This window comes from Sarcophilus harrisii, chromosome 2, assembly GCF_902635505.1.
Source record: "Sarcophilus harrisii chromosome 2, mSarHar1.11, whole genome shotgun sequence".
NCBI classification, from domain to species: Eukaryota; Metazoa; Chordata; class Mammalia; order Dasyuromorphia; family Dasyuridae; genus Sarcophilus; species Sarcophilus harrisii.
This window is the reverse complement of record NC_045427.1, coordinates 482,038,020-482,057,866: the sequence shown is the minus strand read 5'-3', so window position 1 is coordinate 482,057,866 and position 19,847 is coordinate 482,038,020. Positions and strand designations below refer to the sequence as shown.

Here is a 19,847-nt window from a genome sequence, read left to right as displayed (position 1 = left end):
GGAAGGAGGTTTTGAAGGGAGGGGTTGTGGATCAGGGAGAGAAGGAAGTCAGGAGGATCCACGCCCACCCCCTTGTAAACTCTTTCAGCAGCTTTTCAAACTCCAGGTGCTCCCGCCTCCAATTCCTGTTCCCTACTCCCCACCAATTGCCTTAATGACGGTCCCACTTTGTAACCAAAATCCAGCTTTCAACATTTAAATCCCATGGAGCAAACGAGGTTGGTGGGAGACAATGGCATTTAAACACCTGGCCCATACCTGGGGGGGGGGGGGTGGCTAAGACAGGGGAGTGCTGGGCTTCAAAGCTGCTTTCAAACAATGAGAAGAAAATAAACCCAACTAGCAGTCTCTAATCCCCTTAAACTCTGAGATGAGTTACAATGATTATGTGGTTTTAAAAGAAAACAAAAATGGGGAGAAAGAAGAGCAGCTAGAAACAAGCTCTTTGTCGGTCCTACCTTGGGGTAAGTGGTGACAGGGAAAGACTTTTGGCAGCCCTAAAAATATCCTGTCACTGACCCTTCTCTCTGATCTAGGAGTCAGTTCCTGACTTCCTGAGATACCAAAGGGTGGTTTGGAGAATGTCAGCTTCACAGGTTAGGGATGTACCACACATCCTGAATCACAGAACTGGAGAAGAGCAAGGCTGGAGAAGACTTTAGTTTCCATTTAATCCAACACCTCCATTTTACAGATGAGGAAACTGAGGTCCAGAAAAGGGAAATAAGGTCACACTAAAACTAATTTGCTTCTCTAATACACTTTGGAACCTTTACCCATGAATTTCTTTAAATCTTTTTGAACCAAGTTTCAACTGAACTCCATTTTATTTCCTTTTGCCCAGAAGCATGAAGAAATGGAAAGGGCTCAACAGTAAAGGTCAGGAGACCTGTGTGAATATGGGAGGGTTCCCTACTCTCTCCAAACCATTTCTCCTCTATAAGACGAGAAGGGAAATATGATCTCTAAAGTCCTTTCCAGACCTAATAATCTATGATTGATGGCCTACCATTCTATGTTTCAGTCCCTCCCATATTGATTATTCTATGTTTTCAAGGTTCCTTTTAGTTATGATAATCATGGTTCTAATGTTTAGTTTCTTGGGGTACAAGTTCTATAAGTTTATTCCTTAATGGAGGGGAGGGATGCCATTTTGTTATTTTTTTCATTAGTTTCAGATCCCTTAAATCCCATTCTTCCCACTCAGTTTTAATATTCAAGGCTCTGGGGAAGGGCAGAGACCAAAGCTCCCTCTACCCTGTCTCTCATTCTTTTCAACATATATTACTCTCTCCCCTTTCCCATTTACCCAATCTTTTTGATTGCCATTTGATAAAGATGAGGGTTCTTGAAACTACTTGGAGGCTCAAGAGGCACGAGCTGTCCCAACTTTGAGCAGAGATACAAATTCCAAGTAGGAAAAACCTTATTCCAACTTCATATCTAAGGCAATCAATGGTGTTGTTCTCCTTTCCCTTTCCTGAAACCTAATCACAACATCTTTTTTTTTTTATTAAAGCTTTTTATTTTTAAACATATACATGGATAATTTTCATCCTTACAAAATCTTGTGCTCTAAATTTTTCCCTCCCTTCTCCCCATCCTTCCCCTAAATGGCAAGTAATCCAATATATGTTAAAATGCTAATCACAACATCTTGAACATCACAGCATACTAGATCTGGCAGAGGGACTTTAGGTATCATTCTGTCTTACCTACTGATTTTAAAGATAGGAAACTGAGGCTTAAAGAAGAAACGTGGCTTACCCAAAATGACTCAGCAAATTAGTCGTAAACCTGAGGCTTTCCATCAAACTAAACTGCCACCTTTATCTCTAAACCTCCCCAAATGCCCACAGCTCTCAACCAAGATTCCTCATCTTGCCCCTACCCACCTAATGAACGTTGCAAAGGCAATCCGAGTGTGAGGGGGCTGGGAGGAGGGAGGAGGGCAGGCCCCTGTAGGAAAGGTAGCCATTTTGTCTGAATGAAGTCAAAAGCGGGGGAGAATGGAGGAGGAAGGCATACGCACCATTGTACACCAGTTCGGAGAATTTCAAGCCTAGGCCCTGTTTGATTTTACGCACTTCTCGATCCATGGTGAAAGCCTCAATGTCTAAATGAGCATGGTAGAGGATCGTTCCCGCTGGGGTCTCGTAGATACCTAGCCATTTTTCCAGGCAGGGGGAAAAAGAGAAAAAAGACACAAACGCATGAAACCCAAACTGTCAGCAAATGACAAAAAAAATAATGACTTCTCTGACAAGAGAAACGCCAGTCGGACCCATTCACTCCCAGCTTGCTGCAAAATGCATCTGTCATTATACTCATGCTGGGGCCAAGACAGTCCACTCCGCACCTTGTGGAGAAAATGTCTAGATTTTCCTCTTTGAAGGGGCTCTCTGACGATGCTAAATGACAGGGTTTTGGAGCAGCCCTCTTTTACTCCCCCCAAAGCATGCCCACTGGTCTACAGCTGAAAACCTGTAATTAAATGAGTGATGGTAGAGCATGGGCCCATGGATACAGGGCCCCAAATATCCCTTCCTCCCCTCTGCTAGTGAAAAGGAGAAGGGGATGGGCAGGAGAAAATACATAGATATAAACGCATATAATGTGTACGTTGTTGTTCAGTCATGTTCGACTCTTAGTGACCCCTATTCAGAGTTTTCTTGGCAAAGATACCGAGTGATTTGCCATTTCCTTCTCCAGCTCATTTATAGGCAAACAAGGTTATGTGACTTGCCCAGGGTCACATAGCCAGTAAGTGGCTGAGGCTAGATTTCAACTCTTAAAGATGAGTCTTCTTCATTCCAGGACCAATGTGCCAATGGATCACCTTTCTGCCTTTAGTGCATATATACATACTTACACATACACACACACACACACACACATACACGCAAGGACACACACTTACATATGCATATGTCTCTCTTTCTCTTTTTTTCTCTCTCTGTCTCTGTTTTTGTGTCTCTGTCTGTCTCTCTCTCCATATATACAACCATAGGTTGATGGGAGGCATAGTGGATGGAGTCCTGGATGTGAGTTCAAATCTTGCTCTAAATATTTATACAAACTGTGTGATCCCGAGGAAGTTACTTAATTTTTCTCAACCTCAGTTTCCATACCTGTAAAATGGGAATAAGAATAGTTTCTTCTACACAGAGTTGTGAGTTTTAAATGAAATAGCCCAGAGAAATGGGCTTTGCAGCTCTTCTGAGAATCACAGAATTTAAGAACTAGAATGGTTCTTAAAGATCCTCATGTATCAGTCCTGGACTCAGAAGAAACCAAGTTCAAATCTAGTCTCATACACTTGACACTTACTAGCTGTGTGATCCTGGGCAAATCACTTAACCCTGATTGCCTCAAAAAATAAATGAAAAATAAATAAATATTTATAGATTCTATTTACAGATGAGGAAACTGAGACCCAATGTCACAGGGGTAGGTTATGGTTTCTTTCACTCACAACACTGCCTCTTGTGGCAGTAATAAAATGTGGTAAAATTCTGCTTTAGATCCAATAGTGTATACTTTGAAAAGTGGGAGACAATACAACCTTGGGAAAAACTGATGTTATCATATTAACAATAACAATAAGAACAACAATAATAGCATTTACATAGCATTGGACTAAGGTTCTAAGATTACAGTCAAGTCACGGTCCCTCTCAGGGTCTCTGTTTCCCAATCTGTACAATGGAAATTATAATCCCTATTTTACCAACCTCATAATTTCTGTGAGAATCAGGTAAGAGAATATATTTAAGGGAAAATATGTTCTCCCCCAAAACTATAAACAGCAGTAAATGACAAGGTACTGCTATTAATGCATTTTTAAAATCTTGATACAGCTGATAGCATTAACTCTACCAATAGATTTTGTTGATCAAGGAAGGTACAATCTTTGACTGTTGGGAAGAAAATCTAGTGATAATGATAAATTGTTATTGCTGTGGTTTAAAACTAATAAACTAATTTGAAAACTATGACTATCATCAGAGAGCTGTATTTGAATCCTACTTCTGACACTTACTAGCTGTGTCACCATGGGCAAATCATTTAACCCTTCTAACTGTTACCTAATCTGTAAAATGAGGATGTTAGTACTTTTAATAGCTACTTCACAGACTTTTTGTGAGGGTCAATCAAACTCATTAATGTACATACAAAGCTTTGTCCAATCCTAAAGTATTATATAAATATCAGCTATTGTGAATAATAGCAACAATAATATATTATCATTATTACCATGTAGCAAACGAATATAATGATAGTATATATAGCAAGTACACAAGACTCAGGCTTTTCTAATTCTCCAGGGAAAATGCCTCTTCCAAGGGGGATCTGGGCCCAGTTTCTGGCCTCTTGTTAACCTGTACTAGCTATGTGGATCACAGCATCGCAGAGCTGCAAGAGATCTTAAAGATCAAATTTCAACCTCATACTTTACAGATAAAAAAACTGAGGACCACAAAGGAAAAAAAAATTTAAGGTGATCAAGCTAGAACCAAAAACTGGGACTAGAGTCCAGAGCTTTTTCTACTATAATTATGATGTTTCTTCTCCTTGTTGTCAGAGCTACTGACCAAAGCCCAGCTTGAGCAGTTCCAATAGCCAGCAAGCTGAGTTCTTAGGTCTAACCTCAGAGCTCAGAAGCAAAGAGAGAAAGCCTAAATTTCCATCTGAATCTTCAGATTTTAATTTTTTTTCCTTTGAGTAAGAATTCTCAAGCCATGTCCACGTGCTCTTCCAAAAGGCAGGAAAGTCAGGATAGAGGAAGGATCAATCCTGATACCAAAGTGAGGAAAAGGGAGGCAAGAGAAAGGGAATTTCTTGCCCACAGTTGTTAATGGCTGGAGGTAGGAGACTGGAAGAGGCCTCCAGGCTTGCCCCCTTCTCCTCTGACCAGTGGGCAGTGCTGGGAGCTCCAAGGTCCTGCAGACAGTGTCCCCTGAGGTGGATGTGTATTGTACCATTTCCTAATAGCAGGGCATTTGATGGAAGATTTGAAGGGGAGAAAAGTCAGGTACAAAACATATCCGCACAATTAATATTCCTACTTCTTTCCTTAGAAGGTGTTAAAGTTAATTGTGACTGATCAAAAAGCTTGTTTTTGGAGCTGCTGCTTCTGTGTGTGTGTGTGTGTGTGTGTGTGTGTGCATGCGTGCACACATTAAAAAAAAAAAAAGATCTCCCCTCTGTTCTCCACAGGAGGTGGGTTGCAGATGATTTCTCTGTGTTTCTTCTAGGAAAAAAATAAATTTAAAAAAAATCCATGACAGAAACCTGATGCTAAGAGACTATAGATTTGGGGCTTTTGACAGTCAGCGTATGAAACCACTGCGCAAAAGGAAGAAGGAGATGACAGCTGAACCTCTGGTGTCGCCGTGGAGGAGACAACAGACATCTTCAAAGTGACACTCGAAGCGTCTCCAAGTGTCTATTTTCATCTCTCCGTGTTTACAGGAAAAAGACAGGGGTGTCAGCATTTGTGACTAGAGGGCCTTCAATCACACCATAATTACTATGGAGGAGGGGATTGGGGGGAGGGGAGGAGGAGAGTGGACTAGGAAAGAGTGGGGATACAGACAGCTGTTTCTGCTTAAAATGTCCTCATTTGTAACTGCTACTGCCAGTTTAGCGCCAATTGAGCAATTTCCTTGTATTGACTAGGATCTGTCCATTCAATTGGGGATTGGTAGTTTGGGCCTCCATGCCAGCACCAGGAACTCCCACCTCCACCCTGCCATCCTGTGGTGGTCTGGAGCTACGGTGAAACAAAATCCAGGTGGGGAGTCTGAGTTTTCTGGAGGAGAAATGTGGCTCCTTTGTATCTCCCCTATCCCCCCCTTGAGTAGCCAGGCAGAGCATGGAAGCATGTCAAGCAGGGATGGAGGGATAAGGAAGAGAGGCAGGGGTGGCTCTGTGGGGAGGACAGAGTGAGATGGGTGCCTTTTATCTGGGTGTCTGGAGCATCAAGGCAGGTGGGTCCTGGTGGCAGGTTAAGGGTGGCTTAACCTGGGCACTAAGTCCTTTCCAGGATCCAATTCAGGGGGATTTCTCTGCTGAACAAAGGCCAAGCTTAGGCCCCTGATACATATTCCTTGCTTTATAGTCTTCCTTACTTTGATTCAAGTAACCTCAGTCATAAGAGCCATGGAAGAATCCCATTCTCAAGGGGTAAGAACAGATAACTCTTTGTGTGTGTGTGTGTGTGTGTGTGTGTGTGTGTGTGTGTGTGTGTGTGTGTGTGTGTGTGTGTGTTTGTGTGTAATGAGAGAGACAGAGACGGACAGAGACAGATAAGAGACAGGTGTGTGTGTGATTGCTCTGGGAGAGATTAGCACTGCCTTAAGGTAAAGGAAGAAAGAGTAAGTGATAAAGAAGGAGCCTCTGAGTCAGAGGAATGAAAGGACCCAAAGAAGAAGATGGAAATCTCAGAGCAGAGAGTGCAAAAGAGAGTGAGAGAAGAGGGGACAGAACAGAGAAGGGCAGGGAAGGTGGAATTGGAGAAATTAAAAGAGAAAGAGAGGAAGGTGGGAGGAAGGAAGGACAAAGTAAAGCAAGCAGGAGCAGAAGAGAACACAAACCCTTCTCTCCCCAGTCTCTTCTTTTCCCCCCACTGATTTCATTTACTCCACTTAATTAGCCCCCCTCCGGAGTTAAAAAGATAATTTGATAATGAGGATGTGAAAAGACACAATATTCAGGAAAGCAACTCCATTTGCAACCTTCTGCGCCCCTGCTGGCCCAGCCGAGTGAGCCCTGAGCTCACTGTCACCAGCAGCCCCATGGTCAGGAGTCCCCCCAGCAACTCACTGACCTCATTCTGAACCTTTGGACAAGGAAGAGTCCAGCCCCTGAGACCATCAGCTCCCCAAGCAAAGCCAGGAACCAGCCCACTGTCCAGCCCCTCTCTCTTCCCTCCCTGACATCAGTCTTTAATGAATTTTCAATTACAAGCCTTGTAAAATCAATACAAATGAATTTTTTTCCCATGTTAGGTTCTGGACAATAGCTTTATCTAGACATTGCCCTCAGTGTAAGTGACGATTAACCAGTTTCTCTCATTACCTTACACTTAATAAAAACCTCTTCACGGCTGGAATCAGGCACAGTCACAGTAATTTATGGTCTTTCTAGTTTATCTGCTAATTAGCTAGCTAGCTAGCTACCTTGGAAGGAACTAGGCTGGCAAAGACAGGCTTGTGGATTGTTTTTTTGTTTTTGTTTTTGTTTTGTTTTTTTTTTAAGGTGAAAATAGCTCCAAACTAGTTCTTGTCTTCCCAATCTTTCTATTTCTCAGCTATTTATTCTCAGGCCAGAAAGTGATAGGAACAATATTCAACCATGTTCCATAGTGTGTTAGAACTGTGAAACAACCCTCAGAAACCATTCACCTAGTTTAATTACAAAGAAGGAAACTGAGACCCATAGGCAGGAAGGAGCTTGGCTAAAGTCATACAAATCAATTGATAGTAGTTAGCGATCTTGCTTTCCACTTTCAAAATGCTGGCCCAAATTCTATGCTTGCAGAGCAACCTTCCCTTCAAAGGAATGGCAAGTAGCTGGACCTTGTTTGGGAAACATGTCCTCTTGGCCCTGGACACTCAGCCCAGTAACTTGATCTAGAACGGAAGGGTGGTCCCCACCACTGTGGGAATGGGGTGGGTAGGTAACCCAACCTGCCTGTTTCTTCTCTGCTATTGTGGATAACTTTCAAGCTATCCATTTCAGAAAGTACAGAGAAACCACAGCTGCCCCCCACACTATCCTGTATCTTAGCCTCTTCTTTCACTGACACATTTACAAATTGATCAACCTGTTTCTTCATAGGGGTGTTCTTGGGAGTGGAAGACAGTACACACTTGGGAATGGGTGATTATTGGCTACAAGCAACCAATTGACAATAAAAGGCAGGTCTACACAAAGGGACATTTAATCATGTTAATGTGGCTAAAACAAAGGGAGAAGAGGAGAAAAAAGAAACAGCTAATTAGTCACATTGTTAGCCAGTTACAAATTAGACAGGAACTTCCTCAGAGATTTTAAATTAGCTTGTTTCTCATGGATGCAGGAGAGTTTGGAAAAAAAGAAAGCTACAAAGCCAAAAAAATGCTATCTCCTCAGGTTCTCCCCTCTTTTGCTTTCTGCTTCCCTTCTCATATGCACAGAAGTACCGTCAGTAGCCTTCAGGTCTTCCAATTACTTTCACAGAAGATAGAATTGAAAGGACTATGGACATAATCCAGACCAGTGATTCTTAATCTAGGATCCACAAACTTAAAAAAAAAAATCATTTGATAATTGTATTTCAAAGTAATTGGTTTCAATTGTTCAGTCATTTCAACACTTCATGTCACCATTTGGAGTTTTCTTGGCAAAGATACTGGAGTAGTTTGTCACTTTCTCCTCCAACTCATCTCATAGATGAAAAAACTGAAGCAAAGGTGGGGTAAGGGACTTGCTCAGAGTCACACAGCTAGTAAGCACCTGAGGCCCTCCATATATCTGCCATGCTACCCAGCTGCCCCATTGGTTTGAAATAGTTGGTTTAAATAACATTATTCTCAGAATGGCTCCATAGGCTTCACAAGATTGCTAAAAGATTCCAAGGTTAAGCATCTCTGGTTTAAACCTGCTCATTTTAAAGATAAGGAGCTGAGGCCCTCGTTTTGAGGAGAGAGAAGAGGAGATAGTAAAGAGATTTCCTGCCCTGTGAGTTAGGGCAGAGCCAGAACCAGGACCCAGGCCTCCCATCTGATTCTTTTCTCTCAGGATCAGTTACAAGTTGGGTACGCCATGCTTTTTTTGAATCTTCTTTATGAAGGCTCCTTTTTCTTCTCTTTCCAAGCTAAAGCTAACAAAGGTTGGGCAAGACTTGCATTGCCTGATGCCAAATTGCAGCTGTTTCCTGGGTGATACAGAGTAATTGTTTCACAAAATGCATGGTTCTTTGTACACCAGGACACGTATGTGGCATTGGTCTGGGGCTTAACAGGGAGGATAGCATTTAATTCATTCTCAGACTCTTGATCCTTCCAGTCATATACATAAATATAGCAAAGGCACCAGAGTCTTTTCCCAGGCTGCCACAATTAGTGGGGACTGATGGAAATTGAAACAATAGAGCAAAATAAATAGGAAGCTACTGGATGATAGGCTGGACTGAGCTGATGTCCCCTATCAACAGTGACCTCCCTGGCATCAGTCTTATGCTGGCATTCCACTCTCTCCACTGTGGGGCAATGACCTACTCTTTCTCCTCTATCCCCAGTCAAATGAGGGCCTGCTTCATGTCACTTGTATGGGGGCAAAAATCCTAGTTAAAGCTCTGAGTGCATGCATTTTCAAGTTGTCTGATGAGATGTACTGAGCCTTCCACACTCCAGCTACTGAAGTCTACAAGACCTCCTCAAGCACATACTATCTTTATGACTTGGACAAGTTATTTAATTTTCCTCTGCCTCAGTTTCCTCATTTGCAAAATGGGGATAATAATAGCCTCTAACTCACAGAGTTGATATGAAGAGCATAAGAGATGATACATTATATAATGCATTTTGCGAAGTACTATACAAATGTTAGCTATTTCCCCCATGAGCGATAGCACATATTCTGGGGATGGTTGAGTTTGTGATTGGGAGTGAAGGCTCAGAGTGTAGGGGGTCACCTGGGACCAAGGTTAGTAGCTCAGGCTGTGGCCTGGGTCCAATATTTGACTCAAAGCAATTCAACAATTAACTGATTAAGTGTATACTGGGTACAAGACTATCAGCCGCAGATAGAAATAGATATAATTGATTTGAACTAAACTGGGCAGCTCTTGTTGGCCTTGCTACAGCACTAGCCTTCATGGCTGGATGAGTAGCAGCTGTCTCAGGATGATTAACTAAATGGCTGGGGGTGAGTACTCACGAGACCAAGACTATGAGTTCCTAAGGAGCAAACAAAGTATACACTAAGCAGAGAGCCTCAAATGTCTTGGTCTCAGAACCCTTTTATACTCCTAAAAATTACTGAGGACCCCCTTCCAAAGAGCTTTTGTTTTTGTATTATATTTATTATCATTTTCTGTTATTAGAAATTAAACCATTTCAGGATTATTATGAGAATAGCTTTGACTGTAAAAAACTTCTGAAAGGGTCTTTGACCTCAGGACAGTTAGGTGGCACAGTGGTTAGAGCACCCGGCTTGGAATCAGGAAGTCAGGAAGACTTGAATTCAAATGGGACCTTATATACTTATTGGCTATGTGACTCCAGGCAAATCTTTTAATCCCATTTGTCTCAGTTTCCTCATCTGTAAAATGAGCTGGAGAAAGAAATGGCAAACCACTCCAAGTGTCTCTGTCGATAAAGCCACAAGGGGTCATGAAGAGTCGGACATGACTGAAACACACCTGAACAAGAGGGTCATGAGATCATATTTTGAGATCTACTGCTTGAGGAAAATTTAGGGTGGGGAAAGGTATTTGCTGAAACTGTGTGAGGAGGCAGAGAGGAGCTGATAGAGGAGTCAGGATGATCTGCTTAGGGAACTTCATTCTGATGAGATTCTTAGAAGGAACCTAAAACCCTTGCTAATGCTACTTGTCTCTCCATTAGGCACAATATGATTTCCTTGATTTCTGCCACCTACTATCATCCCAGTGCATCACTGCAACTCAAATAGGCAACTCTGCTAACGATGTACAGGGTTTAAAAATGTTTATTTTTCACCCCAATAGTGCCCAGGTCCTCAGCTCTTGGATCCTAATGGTATGGATGGGGAGGAAGAGAGAAAGCACTACTTTCTCAGTGCCTATTCCTGCATCCTCTCAATTTTGAATAAACCCCAAGGGTCAGGGTCAAGTATCAAGGAGATGATCTCTGAGGTCACTGGCAACTTTCACTTCTTGGATTCTGAGTATACAAGGTGAGCAGGAAGACTCAAGTTCATGTCTTGGATTAGACATTAAGTTGCTATTTGATCTAAGACAGAACACTTAACCTTCTATGGAAGCCTCAGTTTTCTCTGTCTAGAAAATGGGGCTAACAGTCCCTGCTTAGCCCATCCCACAAGGTTTGTTTTGAGAAGCAGGTAGAAGAATGGTTGGGAAAGTATATTAGCTGTTTGCGTGTGACCTCTGCATTTAGACTGTGAACTTCCCGAGAATAGGATTGTCTTTTGCACTTATATACCCAATGCCCAGCATGCAGTAGGAGCTTAGTATTTACTGACTAACTGAAAGTGATCTTTTCATTCAGAACTACCCACAGCAGTGGTATAGCAACCAATTGTCAGGATACTGCATCAGAACTCCAGAGTGGAGGAAGGTGGGAGTAGGATCAAATCAAATGACATAACATACTTCAAGTGTTGGATAAACCTGGAAGTATTTATATATATCAATCTAGCTATGACTGGCATGGGTGCTGTCAGGAAGAATCAGCGCCTTAAAGCCCAACAAAGGGACAAGAAGGTCCAGAGACACCAGGGAGCAGCTTCTATCAGCTCTCCGTGGTATGATTGAGACAACACTAGGTCAAGTAGCATTCTAAGCCCTTCCCAAACAACTCTACCTTTAGCTGCATTTTCCATATTCCCACGGTATATTGATAGGAACAATGCCTTTAACTCAGACAACTGACACCTGAGGTTTTCAGAACTCCCAATGTTGCCAACATCTCTTCTCTGGAGCCCAAGGAGAACAGAGAAACATCCATCTGAAGATAAACTCCCAGAGGGCAGGGATTGCTTTATTTTCATATCCCCAGTAATCTGCACAGTGCTTAGCACATGACAGATATTTAATAAAAACTTGCTGAATAAATGATGAAAGGACTGGAGACATGATATATGAAATATGTTTGAAGGGATGTGAAGCCCAGTGAAGGCTTGGAAGAACTGGATAATTGTCTTCAAATGCCAGAAGGGCTGAAAAGAGATTGGGCTTATTCTACTTGGCTCTTAAGAGAACTAGGAACAGTGGGAAGAAGTTCAGAAAGGCACATTTAGTCTTGCTATAAGAAAAAAGACACCCCCAGTAGTCAGATGGAATGCCTTGGGAAGCAGTGCATTCTCTTTTCCTGCAGGTCTTCCAGCAAAGGTTAGAATATTATAGGGATGTTCCTATTTAGATCTAGTTGGACTAAGAGACCACTAAATTCATTTTTAGCTTTGAGATTTTATGATTCTGTGATTCCCCTTCCTCTTACATGTCCTTGGAGCTTAGGAAAAACAGCCACAATCTGCATAGAACAGGTTGGTGGTGAGTGTTATCAGCTCCTTAGGCTGATCAGAGGGAGTCAGAAATACAATTACCCCAGAACTTTTAATCTAGTCTCTAATTTCAACTCTATATAGTTTGCTATTCTCACCCCCAGAAATGGGGGACTTCTAGAAATGCTGAGTACTGCCAATGAAAGGGTACACCGATGGGCTGGAGTTTCTGCTAGGAACCGATTCCTTTTCAGGCAGATTCAAAGATGACACAGAATCTCAGCATCCTAGAATCTTAGAAAGGGAATTCAATGATGCTTTTACAAATGGGGAAATTAGACTCAGAAAAGCTAAGTAATTTGCTTGAGACCAGACAATGTATCTGGGTAAAAATACAAGAGGTTTAGGAAGAGTTTAGATAAAGACACAGATGGCAGAATCATAAGGAAATTCACTAAGGGATACTAGGACTGGTATCACGACCCATTGCTCCCTACATATTATCCTTCCATGACTTCATCAAAAACGGAGCTGGCCCAGTTATGAGAAGGCAAAATGGGGAGATAAGTTTCCTCTACCCCTGGGAAACTCTGTCCCCCACAGTTCTGTGCTTCTCTAGGAGTAACCTCTAGTCCCCCTTCACCCTCCTCACAAGGCAGCTCCATACAAACTGACAGCGCCAACCACTGGTCCGATTAGTATTCGAGACTCTCAAAAGAGGCTGTGAATTAGCCATTTGAATGAAACCTTTAATGACCAAGAAATCACCCCTTTCTGTCTTTTCATGGAGACATGAAAGGGGCCTGCTCGCTCCCGCCCCCAAATGGGAGTTGGGCCCCTGAGAGGATAGTGGAGAGGCTGACCACACAAGCTCTGATCCTCCAGCTAGAACACCTGGCTCCACCCTGTCATCTCTCTGGGGCTCTGGGAGAACACATCTAAGTAACATTTTGGCTTTGGCCAAGGCAGTGAGTCAGCTTACTAGCTGACCTAGTGAGAAGAGCCCTGTTCCAAAACTCTATTACCTTAGGCCTGGATCAACAGCACACTAATTATATGAACAAAAGCCAGTCTAGTACTCTAGCTCTATACTCTGGCTAGTAGTCCTGAATCCCTAAATTGCTGCTACTATAAACATGCTTCCCTATTGCCTCTAGAATAAAATATAAATTATTTTGTTTACTATTTAAAACTCTTCACAATCTGGTTCTATCTTCCCAGACTTATTGTACAGGACTCCCTATCATTTGCTCTATATTCTAGCAAGGTCTCTGAATATCATGACATCTCTTAATCTTTGCAAAATTACTTTGTGTATTTATTTATGTATTCATTCATTCATTTATTTATATGCAAGTTATTTCCCTTCAATAGAGGAGAAACTCTTTGAGATCAGAGACTATTTTTTTCTCAGATTCTGCCCAGCTGCTGGCCCCCTAAATTTCTCCCATTAGTTGATTTAAAATTCTTTAATGTGAGATATCAATTGAGAATGGTTACTACTTCCTGGTATTATCACCACCACCACCATCACTATCATCACCATCATCATCATCATCACTACTACTATTACCACTAGAGAAGAAATAGCAACCTCCATTGTAGAGGCCATTTCCTCACTTGGGAGTTTCCTCTCCCATTGAAATCAGAGGTCCAGTCCTTATTTTTATTCATGATATTAATTAGCCTACCTCTTAAAAAAAATCACAAAGAACCTAAATTTTAGCATAAGCTCTTCTCTGCTGCTCTCCTAAGGGGCCCCTTTCCAGGATTTGGCTACAGATTTTCTATGCTGCCTGTCCTCCAACCCAAGGGATAATAGATCGGTCATCATGTTTGAACCTCTGGGCTGTACATGTTGTGTCAAGTGCAGCTGAAGCCACCCAGAGCACATACTTTGAAGGCATTCTGAAGGCAAGCTTACCTCTGGACTTCATTCCAATGAAGCGGTTCTCCACAATGTCAATTCGGCCGACCCCGTGCTTGCCCCTGTTGAGAAAGAAGCAGGGGAGATGATGTCAGGGATTAGATACACAAGCTCCCTGTGAAAGGGAGGAATCCCAGCTTTCAGAAAGGTACAAGGGAATCCAACCATGTTTCTCAGATCCATCAGTGCTTTGGGATGTTCTTGTCTCCCTTGGCTCCAGTGACCTCAGGGTCAGTTGGGACTTGTGTCACCATGTCAGAAGACATGAATGAATGAAGGAAAACACTTATTAAGTGCTAATTATGTGTTTACTATGTGATTTTCATGAAGAAGATTACTGGTACCTCTTCCTGCCCTTTGCTCCTTCTCTTGGAAGAGCTGGTTGATAAAATGAAGTTACTGAAATCATGGATTTGGAAGAGAATTTTAACTTTGATGTAAGCAAAATTCTTTCTTTTCCAAGAGAGGAAATTGAGGCACAGAGAGGAGGGAAATAATATCACAGAATTATAGAATCACAGAATTGAAAGAAATCACAGAGATCATCTAGTCCAACTCATTCCTAAACTCTATGGTCCTCTTCAACAGCCCCTGGAAGATCTTCACTGATGGGAGACATTACCTTCTGTGGTATCCCATTCCATTTTGGATATCTCTAATGGTTTGGAAGCTTATATTTACCTATAATTTTCATCTATTGATAATTACAATAACATCAACTGACATTTACATAGTAAAACTTACAGAGTATTTTACAGACACTATCCTACTTTCACCTTAGAACAACTCTTAGCTCTGCCGTCTGAGTTCATGAAGAAAATATTTTGTCAAAGACTACACAGAATTAGCAGTAAATGTGGGACTAGGATCTAGATCACTAACCACAATGTCTTGCCAGGACTAAGGAAATTAACAAACATGAAGTCTTGTAGCCCGCTCTGTCATCCCTGCACTAGTCTTTCCTCAGAAGACAATAATATGAAAACCCAAGGGCATTTCAGAACTTGGAAGGTATTATCATACGTGAGGGCTGCTCTCTCTGGGATATTAGGTTCATACTCATTTGTTGACATAGTGGATAGAGCACTGGCCCTGAAGTCAGGAGAATCTGAATTCAAATTTGGTCTCAGACACTTAACACTTCCTAGCTGTGTGACCCTGGGCAAGTCACCTAACCCCAATTGCCTCAGGAAAAAAAAATAGAATAAATAAAAAACAAATGTTGAGTTTATCCAATTGAACTGATTGGCTCTGTTCAATACTTGGTAATTTGGTAGCTCCAGCCCATTTCTCCAGAAGATCCCAGGACCTGTTAAACTGGAGAAGTATTGTGGTAATAGGCTCTGGGTGGGAATCATTACAGAGTTCCTGAATTTGCATAAATCATCCTTGGGCCTGGGAATATGCCTGGAATTTGATCTCAGAGTAAAGAAAATATGCTACAGGGCACGTGCAGTTTAGGCTGATCTAAACTTACACTAAGTTTAACTGCAAGTGATTCTTTGCCCAGCATCCTATTTAAACCATACCCCCCTTCTCCCTCCCTCCCCCCCCCCCCACCATCACCTGTCCTCTTGAAAGGAAGGTCCTTTGGTTGTATCAGAAATTCTGACCTATGAAAGGAAGCTCCTATCTCTAGTTATCAACCTGGGATTCAGAACTGATCAGGGCAGGGAGTATGAAAGGCAGCTTTGACTACTTAAGGCCATATAAAGATGGCTAACTTCCACTGTGGTATATTTTTCAAAAAAGCCAAAGCCAGCAAAATGAGCATGCATATTCTCCACTGTGTCAGAGGACAAGAGCTCTATTAACACAGAAGCAAGACAAGGGGTTGTGCTAGAGGCTGCCAAACTGATGTGCTTCTGTGGATTAGGAATATTGTCCAATGTCCCTCACCTTTCTAGAATGGGAATTCAAGGAAAGGGATTTTAGTATCCTGTGCAGGACAGTAACGCTGCAGACAATAGAGCTGTGTTGTGATGGTACAGAATGGGCAATTTAGCCTTGAGTTATAGTCCTGGGCTTAGCATGTAACACCTTGGGAAAATTACTTTCTTCGTGTGCTTCAGTTTCCCTAGCAATAAAATGATGAGGTTGAGTGAGGTGAGCTTTAAAGTCCCTTCCATCTGTAATACCCTTAAGTGTCTATAAGTCTATGATTATGTATAGGGATTATGAAGGAGTAAGGAGGCACAGTGGACAGGGCCAGGTTTGAAGTCAGGAGGATTTATCTTCCTGAATACAAATGTGGCCTCAGACACTCACTAGTTGTGTGATCCTGGGTAAGTCACTTAACCCTATTTGCCTTGGTTTCCTCATCTGTAAAATGAACTGGAGAGGGAAATGACAAACATTTCAGTATCTCTTCCAAGAAAAACCCCAAATGGAGTGATAGTCAGACATGAAAATAGGAAATAGGAAAAACAACAAAAGAGCAAATATAAACCCACAGATTGAGAGTTTAAGGCCATATAGTCCAACCCTCTCATTTTGTAGATTAGGAACTGGAGCCCAGGAAGATTAATAACACCTTGCCCAAGGTCACACGGCTATGTAATGGTAGAACCAGAATCTGAACCCAAGTTTTCTGACCCCCAATTCTGTACTCTTTCCACTGCACAAAAGCTTCAGGCTGCAGCTCAGGAATAGAGAAGAGAATCTCTGTCCTCTCACATCCCAAGTTCAGGGCTTTGAAAATGGAGCTGTCCTCAGGAACCTTTTTCTTGGTCCAAACTTTGTTTCCTAAGAGTTTCTCATTTACTCACCAGGAGCCCAAAGGGGAGGAGTGTGTTCTGGAGATGTCTTGAGAATGAGAGGGAGGAAAGGAACATGATCTGGGAAGAAGCAAGAGGTCAAAAGCAGCACTTACGCAATTTCATTCAGGTAGAGAAAGAGCTCCAAGGATGTACGGTGGCATGTGCCATCCTTAACATTGGTCACCTGCACGGGAACACCTGGGAGAGGCAAAGGTACAGATGGTAAGGAAGTGGGACGGCCAGGAAGGAAGCTGAGAGAACAGGGGAAAGGGGCCGGCCACCCGACCTATCCACCATGTCCCTCTCCCAGTCATCAGCAACGCCTTAAATGGATGTGACAGATATGGACTCCAAATAACTTCTTAAAAAGCCATGTGCAGGTTGTGGCCACTGGGGGAAAAGAGGGGCTGGAAAGCCCCTGGAATGAAAGAGAAAATGTAATAAAAACTCTCCACCCCCCCCTCCCATTCTTTTTTTCCCTTTTACATTTAGGGGCTGTGAAATTGCAACCAGGCCCTGAACTAATTGAATTTCACGCTCCACCATTGTCTTACCACCAGAGCACCTTCTGTCCCACCAGTTAGTGGGGGGCTGGACCGCTGCGGAGGTACAGCCCAACACACACACACACATACACACACACACACACAGCCCCCTGCAACGTCTGTTGGACCAATGATCTGGTCCCCTCCCCCTGCCCACACCCCACACAGGGTCCCAGTTATCAGCCTGATGGGCACGGAATGGCTCCCCCACTGACCAATGGCAGGATGGAACTGGCTGGAATGGCAGGGTCTCCCATGAATTAATTATAATGGTTTCTAAAAAATGAGGGGAACTAGGAGGGAGGGAGGGAGAGAAGACAGGCAGTGGGGGTGGTAGCAGCGGAGGGATGGGGGTGTGTGGAGCGGGGCAGAGGAGGGGGGGTGTGGGTGGGTGGGTTAGGGGTTGACTTTGAATAGAAAAGGGGCATTTTCTTGAGCAGTGTGAAGTGAGCAATAAATGTATTAGGAGGCTAACAAGAGGGCTGTAGCTGTGACAAAGAAAAGCCGTTCAAAGTTGGAGCCTAATCTCCCTTCCATCTGCCCGTCTCATTACCATGTAGCGAGCTATCAGTTGCCAATCAGGCCTCAATAGCCTTCTTTGGAGTCTTTATTACTGAGGCGCCTGCTAGCGTGGCGACACTGAAGGGTCTGTCAGCATCGCCATTCTTAACCCCCATTTCCAGGGGTTTTATAACTCGGTTGTAAATTGCTATTAAATGTAAGTCTGGCCAATAATGAACCTTAAGCCCTCCTCACCGCCCCCCGCCTCCCTCCATCCCCTTTCTCTGCCTCTCCTTTTCTATTATCATCCTTAGCCAGGGCATTGGATGGGGTCCACCCGGGTGGAGAAGAGACATTGTTGGGGCTGCTGTTGGAGAAAGCAGCTTATCCTTTAAAATAGTTAATAATTAGATTAAAACTTCAAATAAATTAACTAGGGAATGAATGGGGAATAGAGAGGGAGGGGCTTTTTTCCCCTCTATTTTTTTTCCAGACGCTCCCAAAGTCATTAAAATGGATTGAGTCTCGTCTCTCTCCTCTTTCTCTGCTCTCTTCTCTCCTTTACTATCCTCTCCTGTCCTTCTCCTCCTTCTCTCTGTCTCTTTCTGTCTCTCTCTTTCTTTCTGTCTGTCTGTCTCTCTGGCATCCACTCTAAGACATACTAGTCAAATTGTCATATTTGTAGCTGAAACCCTTCCCTGTTCTGGGCCCAGCCCTTTTTTCTCTTGTTACTTTAGATTGCCCAACTTCTTAGTAAAGATGCTATGATCTGGGTCTCTTTTGCATGTCAAGGCACTCACATGCTTATCTGGACCACAAAGATCCATTTCCAGCTAAGGATTTGGTCAATGGGTTTAATACCCTACACAGGGCATCTCAGAAGAGACTAAGAAAGATGAAACTTGAGGAAGAAAAAGGGCTGCTTGGACTTGGAAAAAAGGCTTGCTAGACCTGGGCTCAAATCTCAGTTCTCCAGCTTTGTGGGACACTAAACAAGTCATTCCCTTCTTTGGGCCTCATCAAAGCAAGGGTGTTGGGATAGGCGACATCTATCATCTCTTTCAGCTCAAAATCCAGAAATCTATGATCTAGGGGACAATCAGACCCCAAAGTAAATGATTGTGAGACCCAGGACATCCAGCCTGAGATCAAGGAATAGAGTTAAGTCCCATTTTTAGAGTCCTGAAGGAGAAAATTCAAGACCCATTTCTTTTAGGACCAGAGCACAGAGCCACTATCACATTTAGGACCAGAGAAAAATCCTGGCTCCACGCTGGTCAGGGTTTAAGTGATTAGTGAAGGTATTAACAATGGCCAAGTCCCCTTGATCCCAGAATCACCTATGATTAAAAGGTGAAGATGGGCCTAGATGCCCAAATCTTCACTACCTCTGAGGGGATACTTCAGGTCAGAGTCTGAACCAACAATCTCTGGCTCTGGAAGAAGACATAAAGGAAAGGAAGCTGACATGGGAAAGGGATGGTTACCCCGAAGGAGAATCACTTCCCACCTCTCTTCATAGAATTCTAAGATCCTTAGGAGATCATAGAGCTGGAAAGTCCACTGGAGTCTATCTAGTCCAGTCCTTTCATTGTACAGATTTTATCCTAGAGAGGATGTGACTTGTTCAAGATTACACAGAGAGTTAAATAGCAAAACCAGGATTTTAAGCCACATCCTCTGACTCAAAATAATAATAAAAGTTAACATTGATAAAGGGCATTAAATTTGCAAATCACTTTATATATTACTAGCACTATTTTCACTGTGCCATCCCTCCTTATCCTCAACTGAAAAAGACTAGCAATCATGAGATTCCAATGAACTGAAGACCAGAGTAAGACAGCTTCATCAATCTCTCCTGGACTACTGAATCACTACTCTTCCCTAGATTTTTCTTCCT

General features: G+C 42.8%; 1 protein-coding gene across 1 annotated transcript in view; it reads right to left on the bottom strand.

Annotated features, from left to right (window-relative positions):
* ASS1 (argininosuccinate synthase 1) overlaps nucleotides 1-19,847 on the bottom strand; it is an 80,046-nt gene that overhangs the window by 13,678 nt on the left and 46,521 nt on the right. The window contains exons 10-12 of the mRNA XM_031954841.1: nucleotides 17,012-17,096; nucleotides 14,137-14,201; nucleotides 2,033-2,164 (exon numbers count right to left, since the gene is read on the bottom strand). Of these exons, the coding sequence (XP_031810701.1) occupies nucleotides 2,033-2,164; nucleotides 14,137-14,201; nucleotides 17,012-17,096 (282 nt within the window). The remainder of the gene's footprint in view (nucleotides 1-2,032; nucleotides 2,165-14,136; nucleotides 14,202-17,011; nucleotides 17,097-19,847) is intronic.